Below are 24,196 nucleotides of genomic sequence, written 5' to 3'. Positions count from 1 at the left end.
GCTGTCTCTATGTGTGTGTGTGTGTGTATGTGTGTGTGTGCGTTCCTCGGGTGTCTTTCAGTGGGGATCCTGCACTCCAGCTAACCCCACTCTCTTTCTCTCTCTGCTTACTGTGGAATTCAACTCTGAAAACAGCTCGCTGGCCCAATCACTACAAAGGCCTTATTCACACACATACACACGCTAACAATCGCACATGCACTCACGGAAAGAGAGCGACAGACAGCGAGAGAGAGAGAGAGAGAGAGAGAGAGAGAGAGAGAGAGTGAGAGACAAAAGTATGCGCCTATATCACACTGTGTAGTTGACGTGGCAGGTTGGTGAAGGCAAAGCTGCGGCAGCCAGGGGCTTAATATTATACAGATTCTGACAGAGCAACACTGGGGTTGTGCATCTGTGTGTAGATGCATGCGTGTGTGAGTGTGTGTGTGTGTGTGTGTGTGTGTGCTCTGACCTGCACAGGGCTCTGTTTGACCTCGTTGCCACCAGGGGAGTTGAGTCCAGAGGCCTGCTGGAGGAGGAACTGTCTGGCTGCCTGGAGTGCCTGCGAGGGAGAAATAGAGATGATCAGATGTTTGTCAGTGAAACATTTACTATTATTAAACAACAGCACGCTCATAAAAGTCATAAATCTTTCAGAGTTACACCCTACACAGGTACGTAAGTTCAGCTTTCTAACAACACACACCCACACGATCAAACTTTTTTTTTCAATCAGGACGAAAGGAAAGCACCCAAACGCTCTCCTGCTGGCCACTCTCTGTACCCTCTCTCTTCGCCAAGCTGTCAGGTCTGATTTCCTCAACCTGAGACGTCCACCTGGCACACACGCAGCATTCTCCTGGTGTGTGTGTGTGTCTGCGTTTGTGTGCGTCTCCACGTGACTGAATTCAGCTCATTCAAAACCTACTCCAGCTTCAAAAACTCCTGACCATCTCCTCTTTCCAATCTTTGTTCCTCTGCCCTCCCCTCTTCCACACCCATTTCCCTCCACCCCCCCCCCTTCTCTTTTCCGAGGAAGGTGCAAAGTGGGTTTTCCACATCCTCTGAGGCAGAAGTGTGTCAGCATATCTTCATGTGTGTCAGTTGCACAGTGTTTGTGTGTGTCAGAGTGATGTAAGGAACCGTTTGCCCTGATGTGCCCTGGAGAGCTGTGACTAACTGCCACCCACCCACCTCCTCATTCCTCCTCCCTGTTCTCCCATTACTCCCCCCTCTTTGCCCTCCAGTGCTGTCCATTCAAACCAGTGACACCATCGCTCAGTCTTCACTCCCTCACTCTGCCCTTGAGTGCTGCCGATTCATCCTTCCAACGCCGCAACCTCGCTCATTCCACCCACAGTCTCTCCCTAAGACCTCCTCGCCTCCCCCCTTCACCTTTACTTATATTAAAAACAGTATACATATCTGTCTTTGTGTCATCACATTTCTCTCTTTGCTTTGGTTGTTGAAGTGTTAAACGCTCGAGCTCTCTATCATCGAGACAAATCACTTCCTGGGGAACGGGCATTTTTGCTGGAATGTCTGAACTACTCCTAAAGCAAAACAAGAAAACACCCATCTCAAAACACAAGAGCCGCCTCGCACTTACTGTAAGCACAGAGTCACATGTGCGCACACACACACACACACACACATACACACACAACCTCATGACAGAGGGTTAGAGAAGGGGAGACAGCAGGATGCACATTTGCTTCCTCTGACTCAAAGGGGAAAGGTTCTTTAGTAAATATTGATTTATGAAAGTCTGTGTGTGTGTGTGTGTGTGAGTGTGTGTGTGTGTGTGGACACCGCAAGTTAACGGCCAATGCGAGGGATGTTCTTAACATGGAAGCTCTTACTCAACAGCGCAGGCACCACAGATCTGCATCATTTCACAACTACAGCGAATTTTGAAGCTGCGAAACAGCACAGCAGACACACACACACACACACACACACACTAACACACACACACACTTATACTGTATATTGTCATGTAACAAATTAATTATCCAATTAGAAGCTCGGGTACATTAAGAAATGTTTAATTACAAAAACAACGAGGGGAGATGAGAGGGAGACAGAGAGAGAGAGAAGTTTTCTGTGTGCAGTCAGAGTGATGAAAACCATCTGTATGGAGCACACTTGCTACTTTTGCTGAGACCGCAATTAAAACACACACACACACACACACACACACACGCACGGACATGGCTGCAGACGCACACGCACACCCACACATAGATTTTAACACTTTAACAAAAAATCTTGGGAACCCCCTCCCATTCACTGGTTTGACCTCAGCATTAAGCAGGCACACACACACACACCCTCGCGCACACACACACACACACACACACAGAAACACCAAAAAAAAACATACACACAAAAAAAACACAACCGCCCAGTTTGTTGGCATGTGGTGTGAATTACTCCACGAACACCCTGTCTAGCCCGAGAGCGAGTGTGTGTGTGTTTGTCTGCGTGTGTGCGAATGCGTGTGTGTTGGCAGGAGCAGGGGAGGCATGTCTGGCAACAATAAGGGACAATTCCACCCAAATTACCACCCTGATTACCACTATATTAAAGAGCCATTTATGGCTTTCATAAACGCTACAACCAAGCAGAGGTGATGCCTGTCTCCTCTCCTATGGGCCTGTATTCATGGATGTGGGTGTATTTGAGAGAGACAAGAACTACCAACAAAGCATGGCCTTCTCTAAATATTTGCGCTAAGTCTGTGTTGTGGATTTAGAAGCAGGTTTATTAAAATGTGCCACAGCTTAGAGGCAAAACTGTTGAAATTAGATGCTGTAAAAATGGTATTTTAACGGTTAGTTTTCTACCCTAACCTCCCGAAGAAAAAAAGAAAGGTTTACGCTTTCTGGCATGCGATCATTAAAATGGCTAAGTTTAAGGTTCAGTATTTTTCAGATGTTGGCATACATTTCAAGCAAAAGTGTCCTACAGTGTCTCACAAAACTGAACGGCAGAGTTTAGTAAAAGCATAGCAGGACATATGACTGGAATGAAAGTGGATATGTGGTGATATTGAATCGCTGCCCATCCAAATGACATAGTTACTGTTCTTAATCAGTGTGCAAGGCATAGTAAACTGCAGGTTACCACAGCAACATCGCTTCTATTCTACTTCACACTGCCGGTTAAGTCAGTGGTCAGTTTGTTAATGAACCATCCCTAATTGATGAATCGGTGTTAAGAGTTTAACTGGTTAAAAATGTATTAACCTACAATCACAGATGGGCAATAATTCATCTGGAAGTATCTTTAAGTAAATCTGAAAAACAGTAATTTGTATATAGAAGATACAAAAAAAGACATACACGGACAAGCTATTAGTCTACTTTATTTTAATGTAATTTTGAGTTAATCGGTTTCTTCGATTTTCTTTAAGTGAAGTCACTTTGATCTTACAGAAGTAGTACAGTGAGTGACAGGAGCTCCACAATTACAACAGTCATCATTTTGTGTTACTGAGTTTAGTACCATTCATGCAACTTGTTTTTTTTTTTTTTTTTACTGTACTGTTTTACTGTCTGTTCTTTTAAAATCTAACCCGCTGGTTACGGTTTTCTATTGGAAAAAATGCTTCAAACATTATCAATTATTAACCAACAATTGATTGTTAAAGCTGTTAACTAACCTGACTTACCACATTGACATTAAAGGATTTAAAAACAATATAATTTTGTTTTTATATGTATGCAGGTACACAAAGGAATGGCAATGAATTGACTCTTGACTCTTCAAGGCAGCTGACCTTTATTTAAATAAACTGCTTGATATTTGCATCCCTTGTCAGTTAGTGGTGAAACTCACTTAAACAGACTGCAAACAAACCTTAAAAACAAAACGGCTTGAAATGAGAGTGTAAATACGCTCAGAGCGATCCAGTAGAGAAAATAATCAGCCAAGGAAACTTCACTTTATTTAATACACATGCAAATGCCGATGATCTGTTCTATTTGTCTCAATAAGGCTGATGCATGGGTACTTCACTGTAGTCGTGAAGTAAGCATGTCTATGGTCTTAGAGTTTTGATGTGGTCATAAGTGTTGTCTTTTCCTGCTTTCAAAGGCCGCATTACAGTAAAGTGACGTACATTTCTGAACCCGTCCACTTGTTCTAATTCACTTCACTTTAGCCACTTAGTCATTATACCCACATTACTGATGATTATTCATCACAAATATCATTCTGTTAATCTTTAGCCTTATATCAGGTAAGTACTTATAGTGATCCCAATGTTTTTGCAATATCGACATCAAGGTATGACAAACACACCAAATTCCCCTCACACACACACACACACAGAGCCAAAATCTATCATATCTACATTGTCATGAAGCACTCCTCTTTCTGACCCTTCTCTTTCATTTCTCCTCTTCACACTCACTCCTCTCCTTTCTCTCTCTGTGACCTGGGTGAGCTGTAGCATTGTAAAGCACGGCCCCCCTCCTCTCCCACTCCACCCACCCACACACCGGCAGCTCCTCCTAGCCCCCCCCCCCCAAACCCAGCTCTCTGCTCCCCCTGTGGCATTCTTGGGGGCGCACTGCACCTTTAAAGAAAATATGAGGGAGGCCTAAGAGGGAGGCCCAACAACAGAGTCTTTGTGCTGCCGCAGAGCACACACACTCACACACACATGCACGCACACACATATATACACACATCAGTGGTGTCAGACAGGTTTTATTAGAGTGAGAGAGGGAGGGAGGGGGAGGAGGAAGGGGAAGGAGGGGTGAGGAGGTCACCGCTCAGCTTGGAGGCCTGAGAGCACAATGTGTGTGTGTGTGTGTGTGTGTGTGTGTGTGTCAGTTCAGTGTGTGAGTTCTTCTGACTTGTCATCGCTCCCCTCTGTAAATCATCGCCTCTGACACAGCCTTTAATAACAGTGCATTTTTTAATTCAGCAGGGTCACTCACTCTCTCAAACACACATACACACGTGCATACGTGCGCGCGCTCACACACACACACACACACACACACACACACACAAACAGTAAAGACTAGATTCTCTCCTTAACAGGATTCCGAAAAAATGGCTGACAAATATGTTTCTTTGAAAGGCGGGAGGGCTGGTGGGGCATTTAGAGGATCCATTAAAAGTAAAGGAAAGAAATTTAATTTTGCAATGTGTGTATCATGATATTGCAGCGAGTGTGTGTGTGTGCGTGTGTGTGTGCGCATGTGTGTATGTACCTGCACATCCCCATACTCTATGTGAAACTGGATTCTACTCAAGTTCAATAAAGATAAGAACAAAAAAGTAACAATCAACATGTTGCAAGGCCAGTCCTTAGCTATATTTGTGTGTGTGTGTGTGCGTGTGTGTGTGCCTGTGCCTGGCTCAGGTTGCTAAAGCAAACAGGTCTTTGTGTGTGATGAATCTGGCCTCTAATCCGCCCTGCGTGTTTGGGTGAGACAGGGAGAGAGAACGCAGGAATAAGCAAAAAAAATCTAAACAGAGAGAGATGTAGGGAAGGAGGAAAGGGAGGCAGGGGGAGTCGGAGAGAGGGACAGAGAGAGAGAGAGAGAGAGAGAGAGAGAGAGAGCGAGACAGGTGGGTACCATATGTTGGAGTAGTCCATCAGCACAGACTGAGGTCCATTGTTGACGGCCAAAACGAAACAAACCGGTCCCCCTCTCCTCCTCATCCCCCCCCCCCCCCCCCCCCGTAGATAAACAGCCCCCGGGGCAGACAGTGGGCTGTCCTTGAGGGAGAAGGAGCAGGAGGAGGAGGAGGAGGAGGAGGCGAAGGAGTTAGGAAGGGCAAGGGGGGAGGCAGGTGGTATCAGATTTCTTTGCTCTAAGAACAAGCGAGCAAAAAAAAAAAAAAAAAGAAAGGCGCGCAAGTGAAGGTGCGAAGCTCATTGTTTCATCTGTCCGCGTCGCAGCTAAAGTGTTGGACGCGCCATATCGCACCCGTTCCAAACAAGTATCCCCTCTAGCTCAGCAGCTTCGGCGAAGAGGCTTGTGATGCACTGCTCCTCCATTCCTAAACCCTTTCCTACCCCCAGGAGAGGGTGAGAAATGGCGAGAGGGGTCGATAGATACAGGGTGAAGACGTAGAAAAGAGCTCGTCACACCCAGCTGCCTCCTCTGCAGGCCTGCACGCTTTCTGATTTTGGATCAGTGAGAGAGAGAGAGAGAGAGAGCGGGTTCAGAGAGGAGCCGTGGATCTTTTTTCTTTCTTTTTTCTCAACACTTAAACTTCCCTCTTTCTCTCTATCTCCTTTCTGGAGTGCTGTCATTGAAGCTGAAAGCCAAGCTAAAGCTGTGTCGATGCTGCCATCCTCCTGGGTCACCCCCGTGATCCCTGTGCATCCGTTCGCTGTGCACTTCCTCACTTCAGCACCAGGAAACACCTCCTAACTCCAGTAAACCCCCTCCGACTTTAATTCACTCTCTCCTCCTGGCTCGGTCTTTGCTCTCTACTAGCTTTTCTGGCTCCGTATCCCTCTTATCTTAGATTCCTTCTCATTCCAATCATGATCAGGGAAGAGGATGAAACACGACCGAACAGATGTAATGCAATCTACAAAGCATGTTTACTTTGTTAAAAGGATGATGATACTACAGTACCATCTGCTTCACCTGTGTGTTCAGGAGCTATTTACACAGTCTGAGCAAGGTTCATATTATTGGAGAGGTGACAGTCAGAAGGATTGCTATATGACTTTGGGGCACATGTGAGTGAAGGCTTGGTTACAGCCGCGGTGGAATCTCACGAATCAAATGCATCACTGTCACTCACCACAAAAACCAGATTGCTTTCCCAGATCACTCTCTCTCTCCCCGTCTATATCACCCGATCTGTCTCTTGCCTTCACTCTGCCTCTCCACATAATGTATAACTCACAAAAGTTTGCCTGGCACCGCTCCAAGTCTTATGTCTTTCTTGTGCCCTGCGCTCCTCCCTCCCACTCCTCTGGAGAAATCTGTTACCCATACCCTTATTCTCTACAGTAAAGTCTGAGAGCAGATATGGGTTAGACGGAAGCCTAAAATAGACCGTCCAGGCCAGTGGAAACCAAGGCTTGTGAATGCAGCTGTCGGCCTTATGAGGGGACCCTCGCCTGGGCTTGACTGTCAGACAAAGACCCACTACCGTGACCGCAGCTGTGCTTGGACCGGGATAGGTAGTTAAAGGTAAAGCAGCATTTAGGATTAGCACGTCAATATGGAGATATTAATGGATGTGTTACATGTAGCGTTTTTACCAAACCACCGCCACAGTTTGGCATGTCTCTGTAAAACGCTGAGATGACAGACATTCTCATAGTTTCTTGTCATTTTCGCCAACAATCAGACGATCGAAGTAAAATCTCCAACTATTCAGCCTCTTCAGTCATTTTTCAAGCAAGAACGAAAGAATCAAATATTTGCTGGTTGCAGCTGCTTAAACGTGAGGATTTGCCACTTTTCATTTTGGACTGTTGGTCAGACAAAATAAGCAATCCGAAGAACTGTCTTTGAGCGATAAGCATTTTTCCTGTTTTTTTTTTGTTTGTTTTTTACATTTCATGGACTTAACACTTAATCGATAATGAAAGTGGTTATATCATCATCCCCGCTGTCAAGGCCAAAGTCTGGAGGTTTTTAATCCCAACCAAACATTACAGCAGCTGATATCACTGAAGCTCATGTTTTCCACCAGACGTCAAATTTAATGGGAAGTTTATTGGATTATGTCATGACAGAACGACAGTCGGTGGCACGTATAGGGGGAAGTTCTGCTGAGCAGGTAGCTGCATTTTCTTTGGTCTAAAAATGGCCTGATTTGTTCATTGCAATTACAAAATTGTAAGTAGGTGTTCGTCAAAAATACCTTGGTAATTCTTGAGTTGGATGTAATTGTACTATGGTTAGGAGCCATAAAGGAACGAAGAGTTGTGTATATATACTTAGAGCAGATCAGGGGTTTCCAGGGGGTAAACATATAGGGGTAAGGGGCAGTCTGAGCCAAAGCCCGCTAAAGCCTCTCAATTTCATGGTGGGTTACAAATAACGTCTGCCCTGCCAAGTCTTCGCCCCTTTCCTCTGACTCTTCCTCACGTACTCCTTTTCTGGTATTAATCAGCTCTTTCCGGCCTCCCTTCACCAGCTTTCTCGGCCATTTGTTTTCGCTCAAAGCAAACTTCAAACCAGGTTGTCCACCAATATAACCGAGCTTAAACGGCCCTGAGTACCTCAATCTGTTTAGGCTGCCGCCGCTGAGCTGGAACTATCTGGGACACCTTCAGAAACACCAGCCTGCCGCAATCCCGTTCAGCTATTTAATGTAATGTTTCCGCAATATAAAGGCACCGTTCGAGAGCTGAGGTTTTAAAACGGCTGAAGCAAGCTTCTCTGGGCCCAGACTGACCATTAAAGAGAGGAAAGACCGCGTTCAAGAGCCAACGTAATAAAAACTCACAAACTCCAAAAGAACTTCAAAATATGCCGTAATGTTTGAAAACCCTGGCCGATTTTAGATTTTTTTTTTCACATCCTATTTTTCACAAAAGGGACCTGTTCTAAACTCCGGAGACCCTGCCGTTTTCCAGATGGTTCTCTTCAGTTCAAAACTGTTTTGCGAAACGAGAAAACCTCTCCCCTTCAACTATGTCCCTAAACTCATCTAATGTTTCTATTGATTCACAGGGGTATACGCATAGAGTCATAAAACGGAGCTGACTGAATACCCAGGACTGCTTTATATCATGACACAATTCATCATCATACACACACATTTTTCGACTAGCATACGGACATCCTAAAGAGACGCTGTCAGCTTTCCTCTGTTAAACTACGGGATAGGGGCATGGAGAGATAGACAATTAAAGATAATGATGAGGTGAGCAGGGACAGAAAGAGAGAGGAACTCCCTTCCTGAGAATATAAAAGCAGCTCCCTCTGTATTGTTGGCCTCATCTCAGTCCAGGCCGCTAATTGATGGCAAATAGCTCTACAGCAGTTTCCTTACACACACACACACACACACACACAAATACACGTCATACGTTATATACACATATGCAGTTTCCCTGCGGTTTTCAACACAGCTCGTTTGGCAAGAGAGGAAGGTCTCGCTCCAGACAGACCCAGCCCACAGCGGAAAACACACACACACACACACACACACACACACACACACACACTAACACACAGTGTACCTTGTAATATTTAGCCCTCATCTTGTATAAGGTGGGACAGTTAAGTAATTCGGTCATGCTCCTGGGAAGACAAGGCCACTTAGGTGTTAGGTGTTCAGCTGGGTGACCTCCAGAGTTTAAGCTGCGTCGCCTGCCCATCGCGAGCAACTCCTGAGAGGGGAGACGTCTGCGAAGGGCCAGCCCATGATGAGGATTGCACTAGCCTGGCAACCAGGCCTCACATATGGAAACCGTTTAACTGTTATTATTAATATCCCAAAAAAAAAAAAAAAAAAAAAGAAAAATCAAACTAATAACACATGCAAGACACTGCCAAGACCCAGCTCAGGAGACAGAGGGAAAACACATACATACACAAACAGAGACTGTCTGCCATGTGCACATGCATGCACAGACGCATACGCACGTAAAGACAAATGTACACACACAGACGCCTATTGGTTAAACAGAAAAACACGGTCCTAGTCAGTGGCCTGTAAAAGTATCGGCCTGCCATGGAAATAAAACTCTTTCATGTCTTTGGTTCAGAGGGTTTTTACACCTGGCTGTGGCTGAGGCGTGCACCCACCCTTACCACACACACGCACGCACGCGCGCGCGCGCGCGCGCACACACACACACACACACACACACACACACGCATGCACACACGCACACACACACATATACAAACACCGGAAGTGGGCAGGCACAACAAAGGCTGGCTGCTGTACAAGAAGTTTAACTTATAAACAAGCACAAAATCTTTAACTTCCCCAAATGAGAGGCAGGGGTGTGTTCCGAAAAAAGGGGAAACGGGTGTGCAAGCGCTGGACTGTGTGATTTAGTAAGAGGGTCAGCCCAACCAGATGTGAACGGGCACATTTTTCAATTTCAAGTAACTCAAAGCACAGGACAATTTCTCTGTTCTTCTCAAATGGTTTTGAAAACGTATTGTTGAAGATGGTCTAGGTATCTTTGTATCACTGTGATAGAACACATGGTTGTACATCAGTAAAAATGCCAGAATTAGTCAAAGATTTGTTTCCTTTCATCTGTACTCTGCTGGCTGAGGTGTTAAAAAGGTTTCCTAAAATGCAACAAAGCAAAATAAACACAACTGATTTATTAGTATTAACTAAACCACGAGTTTGAAAGTACAAATAATGTTACAATTCAAAACTTACGGAGATTTTGCAGTGCTATGTATAGACCATTAGTCTGTTCAGTGATTAGTCTATTAATCAACTACTTTGATAATCACTGAAATAATTTAGTCATTATTCAAGAATTAATGTCAGGCAACTGCTGGTTCCCACTTCATATATCTAAGGATTTGCTGAATTTCTTTGTCATTCGTGATAGTAAATGAAGAGTCTGTGGAGTTTTTGGACTAAACTGTTGGTAGGATTAAAAAGAGTATTAAAAATATCATATTTTTTCCTCCTTTCTTTCTTTTTTTATTTTTTTAAAGATAATTGGGAGAAAGTAATTGTCAATGAAAATAATCTTGAACTGTGGCCTGGTTCAACTTTTACCTGCTGTGCTTCACGTCCAAGTTATTCACCTTCGTTGTCACATCCAATATTTGTCTCAGATAATCACTAAACACAGAAAATGGTGAGTAAATTGTTATCATATGAACAGATTTTTTTTTCAGTAGAAAATCTGTCCATGAATGAGCTCAAACTTAGAGCAGTGCAGCTTAACTTTATAAAGTTGGGGCACGACTGAGAAAAAAAGTTTTCAGAGAGATTACAGTATTTGGGTGAAGCTCCAATTTAACTTAATTAATCTCAAATGAACTTTGACTATACTTTTTCTTTCTCTGTGTGTTTTCAGCTATTGCAAACTCCACTGACAAGACAACAAATGCATTCTGCCTGTCAGGTGGAAAAAAAGAAAAAAAAGAAAGGAGGCCGTCACACACTGTCCCAGGGCTCCAGAAGAAAGCAAAGAGAGAGAGAAGAGCTACATTCCTCTCCTCCTCCCTGTTGACTCTAATCTCTCCTTTAAAATGGCTCACACAAAGAACCAGCACAGACTAGCTAATTAGCAACACTTTAGGCCGCTGCAGCTATTGTGTGTGTGGTGTGTGTGTATATGTGTGTGTTCATTGTGTGCACCGCGGACTCTCGACTGTTACCAGGGTAACTACTTTGCCTAGCAGCCTTGTAAGCGTTGCACATTTTGTCTTTACTCTTCACTTTCTCCTGTTCCCCCTCTTTGTGTCCATCAGCGAGGACGGAGTGGGGGAATGGAGGAGTACGGACTCTAAGGGAAGAGAGGAGACTATAGGACCGAGATATGAGGATTTTGTGACCTGGGTGAGAGGGGGTTGTAAGCTAGTGCTCTCCTTTTTGAGTGCCCTGCCCCTAATGAACTTTGAAATACTGCATCTAGGCACACTTCAATTCAAACCAATTACAACTGTTGCTTTTTGACAGACAAAGCCGTTGGATGTGACTAATGGGAACAGACACACACACCAGTGTTTGGATTGTTTAGTACTTTCCATTAGTTATTTTTTTGTGTTTTGTTTAAGTTTAAGTTAGTTTAAGGTGTTTAAAAAAAAGTTTTATTTTGATTAGTTTGAGTCTTAATATCATTCTTTTAATACAATATAGGGGTTATGGGGGGGTCTTGACAAAGACTATAACTAAAGACATTCTCTGTGTATTCCATTTTAGTCATTTTAGCAAAACACAATATAATTTCACTTACTTTTTAACTATAATGTTTTCACACAAATTTTGTGTTTAGTTTAACAGTGAAAACCTTAATAAATTCATCCACACACAGTCACACCCCAGTGTCGCTGACCAGTAGTGAGGTCATGCAGCTTCGCTCGCTGACCTCCGACATCTTCAAAAGGCCTCAGCCATCTTGGCCGAACCGTCAGAAGAGCCAGAGTCAACAATTGACTTTTTTCACCCTCAGAAAACAGAAACTCCTCCATTAAGAGTGTCCGTCCCTGCTCATGTTTGTGTGTGTGTGTGTGTGTGTGTGTGTTATTTACCTGACAGCGCAGGCAGCTAGGCCTACCCAGTGTAAGTGCTTCCAAACACTCCCATGGCAACCAAACCCAACCTAACCCCTTCAGGTGCCCAGAGACGTGTGTATAACTCAGTCTCCACAACAGAGACAGGACAAACACACGCACGCACGCACGCACACACACACACACACACACACACACACACACACAGACACACACACACACACACACACACACACACACACACTTCTTCTGTTGGTATCTTGTCTATTCTTGTCTCTGAGCCTCTCGGCTGCTTGGGTCAACCAACCGTGACTGCATCCATGCTGGCTGAGCTGGCCTGGTGGACCATGTCTACTGTCCGTCTACTTTTTATCAACAAGACTTGTAGCTTTGCAGCGTGCCTCCTTAGACGACAAACTTCATCTTGAAGCAGATTTTGCAGTTTTTAGTCGGGCAAATGTGAACATTATGAGGGATCTATTAAGTTTGAATTTTAATAACTTGTCAAACCGAAGCTAGGGTTAGGGTTAGAGCATAGGCCTGTAATTAGAGGTCACCGAGGAGAGAAATGATGGAGGGTGGAAGAACAAAACAAAAATCTGCTCCCAAACCCTTCTCCAACTGACTGGAAAAAGCAGTAAAGAAATTTTATGGCCGCTCATAAATACGACATCTCAGCATCTCCGAATTAGGTCGCGATGTGTGAAAAAAATCTCTGAATGGGAAATATGAGGAAGGGAAATCATGTGAAATACATTACTCACCATGGGATCTGCAGGTGTGTTTGAGACATTGCAAGTGTGTGCGTGTGTGCATGTGTGTGTGTGTTTACGTCTGGAGTGCAGGAATGCAAAGGGGCATACATTTCTCAAGCAGCTCTCAACAGCATCAGACTGAATGAACGATTTGAGTGAATGAACGATTTGAGTGTTTATAATCACATGTGATACCATGTTATAGTCTGTATCAATCACTATGAGCAGATTCCTACGCAGAGAGTTCTACAGCCAAAGAAAAGAGGGAAGTAAAGTCACACAAGGCAGATAAAGGGACCTTCTGGCGCTTTTAAGACTCCTCGAGGAAGTTGGTGTTCTATAGGTCTCTTTGTATCACCGCGGTAACAGCAGTGGGTGTTCCTCGATGCTAGGCAACCCCAACTTGCCCCTCCTCTGTCTCAGCATGACCTCTGGTGACCTGTGAACTACGCTGACCCCTAACATAAAGAGGAAGGCCTGGGCCAGACCGAGGGAAAGCTTTTAGGAGGTGACAGCACTCAGAGAGAGGCCTGCGACTGATTTACTGGCCCGCACACACGACGGACAGACACATGCGCGTGTGCGCGTGCACACACACACACATACACACATACACACACGGGTTAAGGATGCAGACAAGACGTACAGACAGGAAAATGACACGTGCAGACACACATGTGATACAACCTGTCATGCAGATGCACAAACGCAGGATAATGTAATTAAATTAAATCCCACCTTGCTAACAAATTACATTTTCTTTTCTCTTCTCTAGCCACCTCTTCACCTCCGTCTCCTCCTGCACTCCTGACCTGAAAGTGAACCCTAGAGGAGAGCTGGAGGTCAAACAGGACATTACTGTCCCAGTGACCAACATTCACCTCCTATAATTTAGCCGAAGCTGTTGAATATCTCAACAGAATCGTCCCCACCTCTAACCATACAGGCCGAGTCCAGCCAATCTAACAGGAAGCCATAAGTTATCTGAATCATCCAGCATCTCTCATCGTCCGCTAACACACTCACCAGTCTCACACATCTGTCCACCAAAGCAAACCAAACACACACTGCACACACACACAAAATGGCTATCTTTCATCAGTGTTTGTGTATATCTGAGATCTGTATCGGTTCTCCCTGATCTCCAGTCATCACCATGGCTCCTTAATTACACCCTTCATTAACTCACATCAGCTCTGTGCATGTGTGCAACTGCCTTTGTGTGTGGAAAGAAACAAAGATCAGTGTGTGTGTGTGTGTGTGCAAAAAAAAAAGAGGAAAGTGCCGAGGAAAAAATAGATTATGACAAATGGGAACGGGGATCGATGCTCCAAACCAATTTCCAAAACTGCCTTTTTCTCGACCAATGTTCCGTTTGAACCCTCGGGGAAGGGAGATTGTTACAATCTGCCTCTCACTTTCTATTTGCACCTAAGAGCGAGTTAAAGGCAAGAGAGAGGGGGAGAGAAGAAGACAGCCAGAAAGAGGGGGGAAAAATTCCCTTCCCTGGCGGGCTAAGCCGACCCATGAGTGGCACTCCGTAGAGGAAACGGCACCTTTTTGTCACCGTCTCTCTTTCCTCTCCCGCCTGCTTCTCCCGCTTCTCTTTCCCGTCATCACCAGCCACGACTACTGTAGCCGCAGGAACACCAGAGGAGGTTAATTGATGGCCGAGGGGAAAAAGGGGTAAAGGAGGAGACAGAAATGGGTGAGAACAGAGGAGGAAGAAAGGAAGCAACTGTGCTCAAAATGCAGAGTCTCATCTGCAACAAAAAAAGAACAAAAAAAGGAAAAAAGGGGAAGGAGATAGACGTAAAGAAAAGGAAAGTACTGAAGACACCTGGTTCTCGTCAGAGAACCCTCCACCCAGCCACACACACACACACACACACACACACACTTTGAGGTTTGTTAGGATTTATCCTGCTTACATTTCTCGTCTGCTATGCATCATTTCATGTCTACACCCGTGCCCGGCACCTCAACAAAGTGCCATACACTCTCCGCTGCACTATAACTGCCGCTCTTTGTTTTCCCTCCCTGCCACACTCCCCTCTCTCTCTCTCTCTCTTCCCTCGATGATGGGGCAGAACTGGTCTTCGCCCGCTCTTCCCTCTCTCTTCCCCTCTCTCTTCCCTCTCTCCTGCTCTGTTCTTTCTGGGGAGGCAGACAGGCCACATTCCACAGGGAGGCCCAGGCGCCCTTTTCTGACACGTCTCAGCGTTACACCCCTCCCTCATCCCTCTATTCCTGCTCTCCAGCCCCCAATACCCCCCACCCCCCCAAATGTGCTGCCTCTTTGCCCCTCATTTTACCTCTGTTCTCTGCGGCTGTTCATCCCATCTCATCATCTTGGCCGCTGACCATCTACAAGTTATGGTTACCTATCTATCTATCTATCTATCTATCTATCTATCTATCTATCTATCTATCTATCTATCTATCTATCTATCTATGTGTAAAAAAAAAATCAAATAAAACTTGAGATGGAGGCCAGAGTCAGAAAAAGTTGGAGACAGAGGACGGAGGGAGAGGCCAGTGGAGGGGTTTTTTTATGGCTGGAGATGGCTGTGATTTCTCTCAGGTTCCCAAGGGGCCAGAGGAAAAGACAGCTTTGTGTTCTGACAACACCGTGCTGTCAGGAGCTCTGTGTGTGTGTCTTTTCTGCTCCAGTGCGCACTGGCACTGGTGTTTAAGCACCAACACTAGTCCGCACTACTACACCTTCAGGTGAGAGAATCAAGCGTGGAGAAAGGAACAAGAGGAAGAGGAGGAGGAGAAGGAGGAGGAGGAGGAGGAGGAGGAGGTATATCCCAGACTTTCAGGTTGAAGCCATACGAGCAGGTTCTTATACAATGTCAGTGTCAGTATAGGGGCAGGCGATATTGATTTTGTGAGTGGTGGCCACAAGCAACAAATACGGTCTCTGTGGCCACCCAGCACTGCTACACCAAAACCCGATTAATCCAAGTAGTGTGACGGCACAGGATAAAAAGATCTTATGGACAGAGAGGAGTATTTGCTGGTTTCAGTAAGACTTGTGAAGTCAAGACTGATTTTGACAAAAAGAATAAATCAAGGTGACAAAACTGGTCCATCTCTGAGTGAAGGGGGACGACTTGTGCTCATAGGGTACATGTGGTGGAACACAACCACCTCTTCTCCGCTAAATGTAAAATATTAAAAACATTTCCAAGGCCTTGAATTGAAGATAAATAAATTAGGGTTGTTCTGTTGTTATTCAAATGGCATGAATGGAGAAGCAAAGGAAGAGATGAATGAAGAACTATCAGCTGGTTGTGATATCAGAGCGGCCGCTCTACAGTGCTCACTGGCACGGAACTCCCATCTTATCCAGAGGGTGATGGAGCCAGGGGGGATAGAGAGACGTGTGACGAAACCAAAGGCTGGTAAGACTGAGCAGAGGCAGACACACACGTATATACACACGAGTATACTGAGTAACTAACCTTTCACGTTTTGTTTTTTTTGCAATGATCATTCAAATGTAGTTATCGAACACTTGTGACAAAGATATGCAGCAGAGGCAGGATATTTAACACCATAACATTAAACTATACTGTCTAAATCAAGACCGGTACACTAAAACTGGGAATGTGTTTATTATAAATAATGATAATTATCCAAGGCATTATTCTTGTTATATTCCTTACATATACACTGATACCGATACATCTATGATCGGGCGACCGATATACTGAAATATAGCCAGACAATGACCAAAACACGCTTATTTTTCACTTAATTATCAAGTAAAACAGCCATGAACTAGAAAAAAGGCCGCAGTAGCTGAGCACACAAAGGTCCCAGAGTTATAGAAAAATATCTATAGAACAGGAAGGACACACCTCTGCCTCGTGACAACTCAAACCTTTTCAATCTCCGCAAATTGAATTTAACAGAATGCTCGAAAACAGAGTCACTACAATAAATGACTGTGTATTTAACTGCTACGTGCGTGGATGTAACAGTTTTCTGGGGAGGTGAGGGCTGGGATCTGGAGGAAAGGTTGTGCTTTCCTTTCATGGTCCACAGCGGATAGAGGGGAAAAGAAGTACAGTGAGGGAGAGGAAGAGAAAAAGATGGAAAGAGAGAGGGAGGTATGTTTGTGGTTGGTAACCCGCTCGAGAGAGGAAATACCAGCGTGCGCACACACGTACACACATATACACACACACAGGTGCAAAAACATAGAGAGCAGAGACACGTCCGAGAGAATAAAGACCTGCTTTGTGTGAGCTACAGGTTTGGTGTTTATGTATGTGCATTTGTCCATGGCTGTGTGTGTGTGTGTGCGCGCGTGTGTGTGTGTGTGTCCTCGGATGAAGGTTGCTGAGGAAGCAGGGTGAGGACGCAGTCAGAGGAAGGAGGAGGGAGAGGAGAGCAAGACAGGAGTGAAGGGCCTTGAGTGTTCCTCGTTCACCTAAAGCTCCATCATTATAATTAAGGGGAATAATTTTAGCAGTGGGGAGGAAACCCTGATTTTTTTTCCTCTCCTCCCCGTGGGATTCCTCCACGAGAAACTCAGCTGGTGTCAGAGAGCTCCAGAGCCCACACTGACCCTCTGTGATGGAGCGGACACACATACACAAATTTAGAGTTATAAATACTGGCTGCATGGTTACACAGCCTGCGAGTAAATAGGAGAATCGTGTCTCTTCTGATCTCTTCATCAGTGAAAAGCATGAATCAGTGAGTTTCCATCATCAGATGACGACACTCAGCGGACATTCTTGTGCGGTTATGGACAAATGACTAATGTAGAGCCCTCTAGTTAACAAATGAGCTGTGTGTGTGTGTGTGTGCGTGTGTGTGTGTGTGTGTGTGTGCTGTGTGTGAACTCCTTCAAAGAGTAATCAGACAAGAGCTATGAGGATTTTTTTTTTTATGTGGGGAATGAGAAATAAAAATGTAGAATTTCATCCAAGAAGTTCCGGGAAGTTTGGAAATTCCATCGGACACAGTGGCCTGTGTGTGTGTGTGTGTGTGTGTGTGTGTGTGTGTGTGTGTGTGTGTGTGTGTGTGTCTGTGTGTGTGTGTCTGTGTGTGTGTGTCTGTGGAGGGACGAGGGTGTGTGTTGAAGGGGGGGACTGACGCACAGGAGGCAAGATAAATAGCATTAACTGGAGACACTGCACGCTGACGTGTCAAACACACACAAACACCACTGCATGGATCAGTGACAATATAAAAACACGCTCTCCCACACAGACGCACACACACACACTCCTCACGGTATGCCAAAACGGCAGGTATGGCTTGTAATTTTTTTCCAGCTGGCAACGTGTAATAATATATCAGTGGGAACCTGGTGTGTGCGTGCATGTGTGTGTGTGTGTGTGTTATTACAGTGAACTTTGTCCTAGTGGAATTAGTTGGCACATTATGAACGGTGGATAATTAAAGCACCGACGAGTCAACCTGTCAGAGCTTTTCACCATTCGCACATGCGGGGCTGACAATTACCAGAGTGTGTCCGACTGCGTGTTGTCACATCTGTATGTTACGTAACGGCCTGCTGTGTACATGGTGTTCTAAATGAGTTACAGTACATACGAGCATGAGTTGCACAAGTGGGAGTTGTTGCAAAACAAGTCCCACAAGCACGTATACACAGGCAGATCTATACACATAATGTCAATCACACACACACACACAAACACCTGTTGCTGTTGCAGGTGCAGTAAGTCGACCGGGCTGATCTCTCCGTTGGTGTCTCCGTTCGAGCCGCCCTCTCTACCTCCCCCTCCATCGGATTGGCTGCTGAGGCTGCTGACTCCGTTCTGGTTGGACGGCGTCGTTCGAATGGTCTCAGAGGCTGATTCCACCATCATCACTGGCACCTTAGGGTGGAGGAGGGAGGGCAGGGGAGTGGGGTGGAGGGAGGGAGGCAATACAACACACAGATTGAACAAAAGTGACCTGGGCAGGTTGAGCAGAAAGCCTGCTCGCTTGTGAGCGAACAAACAAGGCAGCAAAGTAAAGTAAACACACGCAGAGATAGGGAAGCGAATCGTGTGTGTGTGTGTCTGTGTGTGTGTGTGCGCACGTGTACTTTGTGGGGAAAAAAAAGGGCTTTTGGTCATGATCCACCCACACACAAACATGCCCAAGTGGCCGCAAAAAAGTAACACCTGAAGCAGGCAGTCTTTTGTCTGCATGTAAATGTGCGTCGAGGAGCGCACGCGTGGATTAGCATCAGACGTGCAGCAAATCTAAACTGACAAGGCTGTTAATACTCGGCTATACAGTTAAATAACACAGACATTTCTCCAATAATCAGAGGTGGCATGTGTGCGCTGTGTGAGAGCCAAGAGCAGGTTGGTCTTTGACAACGAGCCGTTTGATGCACCTTCATAGGGCCTCTCTAATTAGAGCGTCTTCCTTCCACAAAACCCCGACAAAACGAGCCGTTCCTGGATGTGTTGTTGTTTTTTTTTTTTGAGAAACAACGCCTCGCAAACACACGGGCGCATTTGCCATCGTTAGGAGACAGAGCGTGGGAGAGAGAGGAGACGCAGAGACGCGCGCACACACACACACACACACAAACGCGTGAAAGAACACACACAAGGCACAGGCGAGCACAACACAAAACAAACCTTCACACAAGCACGGAGGCTGTGAACTCCTAATGACGAGCTCAATCTCGTCTTTCTGCCTCATCCAGTTTTAGAAATTAACACACACGAGCGCATGTCGTTTTTTTAAGGGGAAAGTTCTGATGCTTTTATTTCAGCAACCCGGAGTGGGTACACAAAACGCCATCGAGGCATTGTATCCGCCGCCTGCGTGTGACTGCTGTGTGTGTGTCAGTGTGTGTATGCGGGCGTTTTTCAGAGGCGTACAACCCATGCCTTCTGGGGAAACAATAAAAGGCATTTCATGAGAGAATCTAACTTTTCTTTTCCTCTGAGGCAAGAGCAGGTGAACCTCTGTGTGCGTTGCGTGTGTGTGCATGTGTGTGTGCCTGCATGTGCGTGTGTTTTTCTTTTTTTCTCTGAGGCTCTGACAGCAGGTGAGAGTGTGAGAGAGCGCTGGTGGCTTTGCTAATGGAATGCTGCCAGATGCTTGCTGAGGGACAGGGACTGGGGCATGTTTGTGTACGTGTGTGTGTGTGTGTGTGTGTGTGTGTGTGTGTCTGTGTCTCTGTGTGTGTGTGTGTGTGTTGGTAGGATACAAGTGCGTGCAGGTGGATGAAGCTGTGCCACATAAAGGGTCATTCCGTGCAAATCTCCCACATGTGGAGTGATAGTTGACATTGTGGCTTTATTTTACAAGGTTTTCACGATATCTGCTACTGTTTTTTCTGCCATTGGGAGTTTTTTGGTGCCAGTTGAAAACGAAGTCAGGATTTTGCCTCTCGCGTTTGTTCAAACGCTATGTTTTCGATGTTTGCGCAGCACAAACAAAAATTCCATCCGCTCTCATTGAATCGGGATTGTTCGAGGGGTGGATTTCTCAAGGCCTGAGCACATATAACAAAAACCATAACAACGATGGTAAATGTGGTTTTTTTGACACTTAAAGTTCATCCTTGAATTCGTGAACGGCAGGGACTGAGCGGACCTTGTTTTCTTAAACGTATTTTTCCCATTGTTAATTTTGCTTACAGACAGATTTCACCAGTTCTCGCCTAACAAGCAGCGGCATCTGACGCCCACAAATCACACTGCGGTATTTTTCCTCCCCACTGACTCTCCCCTGTCTCCCTCCTGGCACCCATCATCCTGTGAAGTTAAGACTGAGAAGCTGAGCGTTATTGTGACATTTAAAGCTAGTCACTTAATCTCCAACCTCATTCCTCTTCCCAACACTTTCTCTCTGTCTCTCCTTCCTTCTCCTCCTCGCCTTTTTCGTCCAGACCCGCCGCTCGGTCAAAGTGCTCCCAGAGGTAATATCATGAAGCGGGGCATCGTGCAGAGTGATCAACAGATCCCGCCGCACAGTCCGATGACTTTGCAGTGCAGCAGAAACTCCTCACATCATCACACGTCTCACTAAGCATGAATCACCGGCACTGCTGTCTAGCGCGCGCACGCTGTAATGTACTGTACACCCATCTGCTTCTTACTCTTCCTCATTGACCTTATTAGCAGTGAGGGGAAGAGAGATAAAGACAGACGGAGAGATAGAGCTCGCAGGTGGACAAGGACCTAATGGGAAAGTGGGGAGTGTGTAAAGATGGAAGCGCATGCCCTCTCTCTCTCACACACGCAGACACACAGGCGGTGTGGTATGCTCGTCGAAAGGGTGTGTACTCTGTCATATCCTGTAATGGGTGTATATAAGCTGGTGTAATGGAGGTCGGGAAAAAGGCAGGGGCATAAATCTACCCTGAAGTCTCTGATTAGGGCTATGATACACACACACACACTGCTTTAAGTTTAAGTGTTTCTGGCAGTGAAGAGGAGCTGCCCGTGCAGAGGCCTGCCTCAACCCGCTACTCACTCTTTCAGTGTGTCTCCTTTCTACATGCTCAGACCCCCTCCACCTGAACCCCTGACCTGAGAGCGCGTTGGGAAAGACATTCCCACTACCCCGAGGGGACGGAGCGAGGGAGGGAGGAGCGCAGATCAGAGAGATAAAGAATGCGTTTGGAGGAGAGAGGAGGTTGGGGGAAATAAAAGGCCTCCTTTGCCTTTTAATTGGGATGGAGGAGACAAGAAGGGAAATGGGACTCAACATGTTTCTGATGACTCTGGTGTATACGTGCTTGTGTTTGTCTAAGAGGCTGACACCTACCTTTGTGCTGCGATGGATTAGCTCACAGCGAGCGCTAGGTGCATGTGTTTATGTGACGAGCGGGAGAGGAGTCTTGTTTCGACACGTCGCGCTTGTTCAGATGTTCCCAAAAAATTCTGCGCTAATAATCATCAGAATTCTCCCTCTGTTCCTTCCCACTGCTCTGGGCGTGCGGAGTTCAAACAAGCCGAGCCAAATGCCCAGTGAGCTGGCTCACAACTGCTGACTCTCAGGGCTTTGTCGGAGGGGATTGGCTCTGTCAGATTCCTCCTGGTCACAGCTCGTCAGAACCGCAAAGCCGGACCGGTTTCACTTTCTGTGAATGTGTGTGTGTGTGTGTGTGTGTGTGTGTGTGTGTGTGTGTGTGTGTGTGTGTGTGTGTGTGTGTGTGTGTGTGAGAGAGAGAGAGAGAAAGATTTGTGTACAGTGTGTATTTATGTGTGCATCTGTGTTTACAGCAGCTTAGTGAGATAATAAGTCTTTATCATGTTATGCCTCATGTGGGAATATTTCCAGCAGTCCCAGAACGCCTGTTCTGTTTCCTCCGCCTTGCATCAGCTCGCAGTAACGCTGCTTATTAGGCAAAGAACTGAGGGAATAAGGGTGGGAGGGGGAGGGGGGAGGGGGAGGGAAGAAGGTGGGGGTGAGAGAAAAAAAATGTCTGTACCAGTATCTACACTCCATCATCTATCTACTTTCATCTGACTCTTGAATTATCTGTCTCTCTCTTCTGGCTCCCTGCGTGCTGTCTTTCTCCCTCTGGTTATGCCTGGTAACTAGTGGCAGGTTCAACCCTGGAAAACATAAAAGTTTTCACCCTGAAATAGAATCCACGCGGGTTATTTCTATGATATTTGATAGTTCAATCAATATTTGCGAGCAAGAGAAACACTTCCTCCCGGAGAATTGGAGCTCTAACCTGTTTTGTAATCAGGAAGGAGAATTTGTTCACAACGAGTGGCTGCGTGGATGCGTAAAATATTTGCTTTAGCTGTGACATCCGAGGGGGCTTTATTTCATTACAGCTGACAGTCAAGAAACTGAAAAACACCCAGGTAGCTTTCATTGTGTGCACAAAACGTCCTATTTACAAGAGTGGAACCGCTTCAGGATTTGTAAAAACTTTAAAACATTAGTAAACACTAACACACCCATATTCTAACACTCTCACTATGCAAGCTTAGAAACACTCCTCCACTACATAAACCGTAACACTGGCCCTGAGGGAATCTTCTTTAACCCCAAACCCAAGAACAAACCCAACGTTCAGGTCTGGGCGCTTATGTCGCCATTAATCACTCGTTAGGTGTGAGGGATTGAACCAGAAATGCAAAAAAAGAGAAAAAAAATGTTTTGGCACAGCGAGGCACATACTGCCATTGTACATACAATAGAAGAAAAAGAAAAAAAAAAAAAAAGAGTAAATATGGGCTGTACTGAGAATGTTCCAGTAGTGATACTGCGGCAAAGGAGAGACGTGGTGTTCTTGTATAATCAAAGTTTCAGGACAGAGTTTCCACCACATCTCTGCACCTTCTATACATCCTGCTACTAAAGCACCTTCCCCTTTATGTCTCCGAGCAAGCAAACACTTCAATGTTTAACCAACCAACAAGGCCTCCTCGTGCGTGACAAGACATGTTGATTCTAAGAACAAATTCGCCCTAAATGCAACTAAATGAGTAAGTGACAATTTGGAAACACTTAAATATGCACTGCTGCTTCACCGTTTGTTGGTTTTCTTGATTTTCAATTTTTGAATTGATGCAAAAAATGTCACTGGCCCCCTTCGAAGGCAAACTGCTGAGGAAAAACTATGCATTCAATTTAATCGCAATACAGCCGAAGTTTGGGATCTTTTTTTGTTAAACATAAATGTGCTGAAAGAATCTTAAAACACATCAATGCACATGCCCCAATCTGTATATCTCTTTGTTCCAGATGTCTTTTTTCCTCCAGAAGAGAGACAGGCAGAAGCAGAGGAAGAGGAATAGAAGGGATATCTGCGTGGCATTTCTGAGCTGACGTGTGTTAGCTTCAATAAAAAGAAAATGAGGTCAGGGGAAAGCTGAAGAAATAACACACACATATATATCCTCACTCGAGTGAGCACGCACTAAAAAAAAACAGTATTTTTTCCATCACTTCCCTCTCCAAGTTTGGTTGTTTCCTCAGCAGCTGGCCGCAGCTACGCGCTAGCCAGGTTTTGCAGCAGAGCAGCCAGGTTGTCTTCCACACAAGAGCTGAAGCTAGCAGCTAACAGCACCGCTCCAGGCTACTCTGGCTGCCAGCCAGCGCTAACAGGTTGGCTAACAGTAAAGGGCTAATGCTAGATGTCTGCGGCTGCCCTGGCCCTGCTCCAGAGCTAACAGGTGAACTCCATTATCCCGCAGACAGATAGTCAGTCAGACGTGGGCCAATATCTACTACTGGCTGGCTGGATTCAATGAGCGTCATCAACCCAGAGAGGAGACCGAGGCTAGCGCCGCTGGCCTGCAGTCTGACCTACAGCTGGCTAATGAAGAA

At 45.6% G+C, this 24,196-nt stretch overlaps 1 protein-coding gene across 3 annotated transcripts in view; it reads right to left on the bottom strand.

The window, feature by feature from the left end:
- The window catches only part of foxp4 (forkhead box P4), a 96,382-nt gene that overhangs the window by 43,764 nt on the left and 28,422 nt on the right, over positions 1-24,196 (bottom strand). For all 3 annotated transcript variants that reach the window (XM_030419637.1, XM_030419636.1, XM_030419638.1), the window contains 2 exons: positions 18,589-18,768; positions 455-544 (listed from right to left, as the gene is read on the bottom strand). In XM_030419637.1, coding sequence (XP_030275497.1) covers positions 455-544; positions 18,589-18,759 — 261 coding nt within the window. In that variant the 5' untranslated portion in view covers positions 18,760-18,768. Of the gene's footprint in view, positions 1-454; positions 545-18,588; positions 18,769-24,196 lie in introns of those variants that run through there.

The sequence above is a fragment of the Sparus aurata genome, chromosome 6 (assembly GCF_900880675.1).
Source record: "Sparus aurata chromosome 6, fSpaAur1.1, whole genome shotgun sequence".
Taxonomy (NCBI): domain Eukaryota; kingdom Metazoa; phylum Chordata; class Actinopteri; order Spariformes; family Sparidae; genus Sparus; species Sparus aurata.
This window is presented reverse-complemented; position numbering and strand designations above follow the sequence as displayed.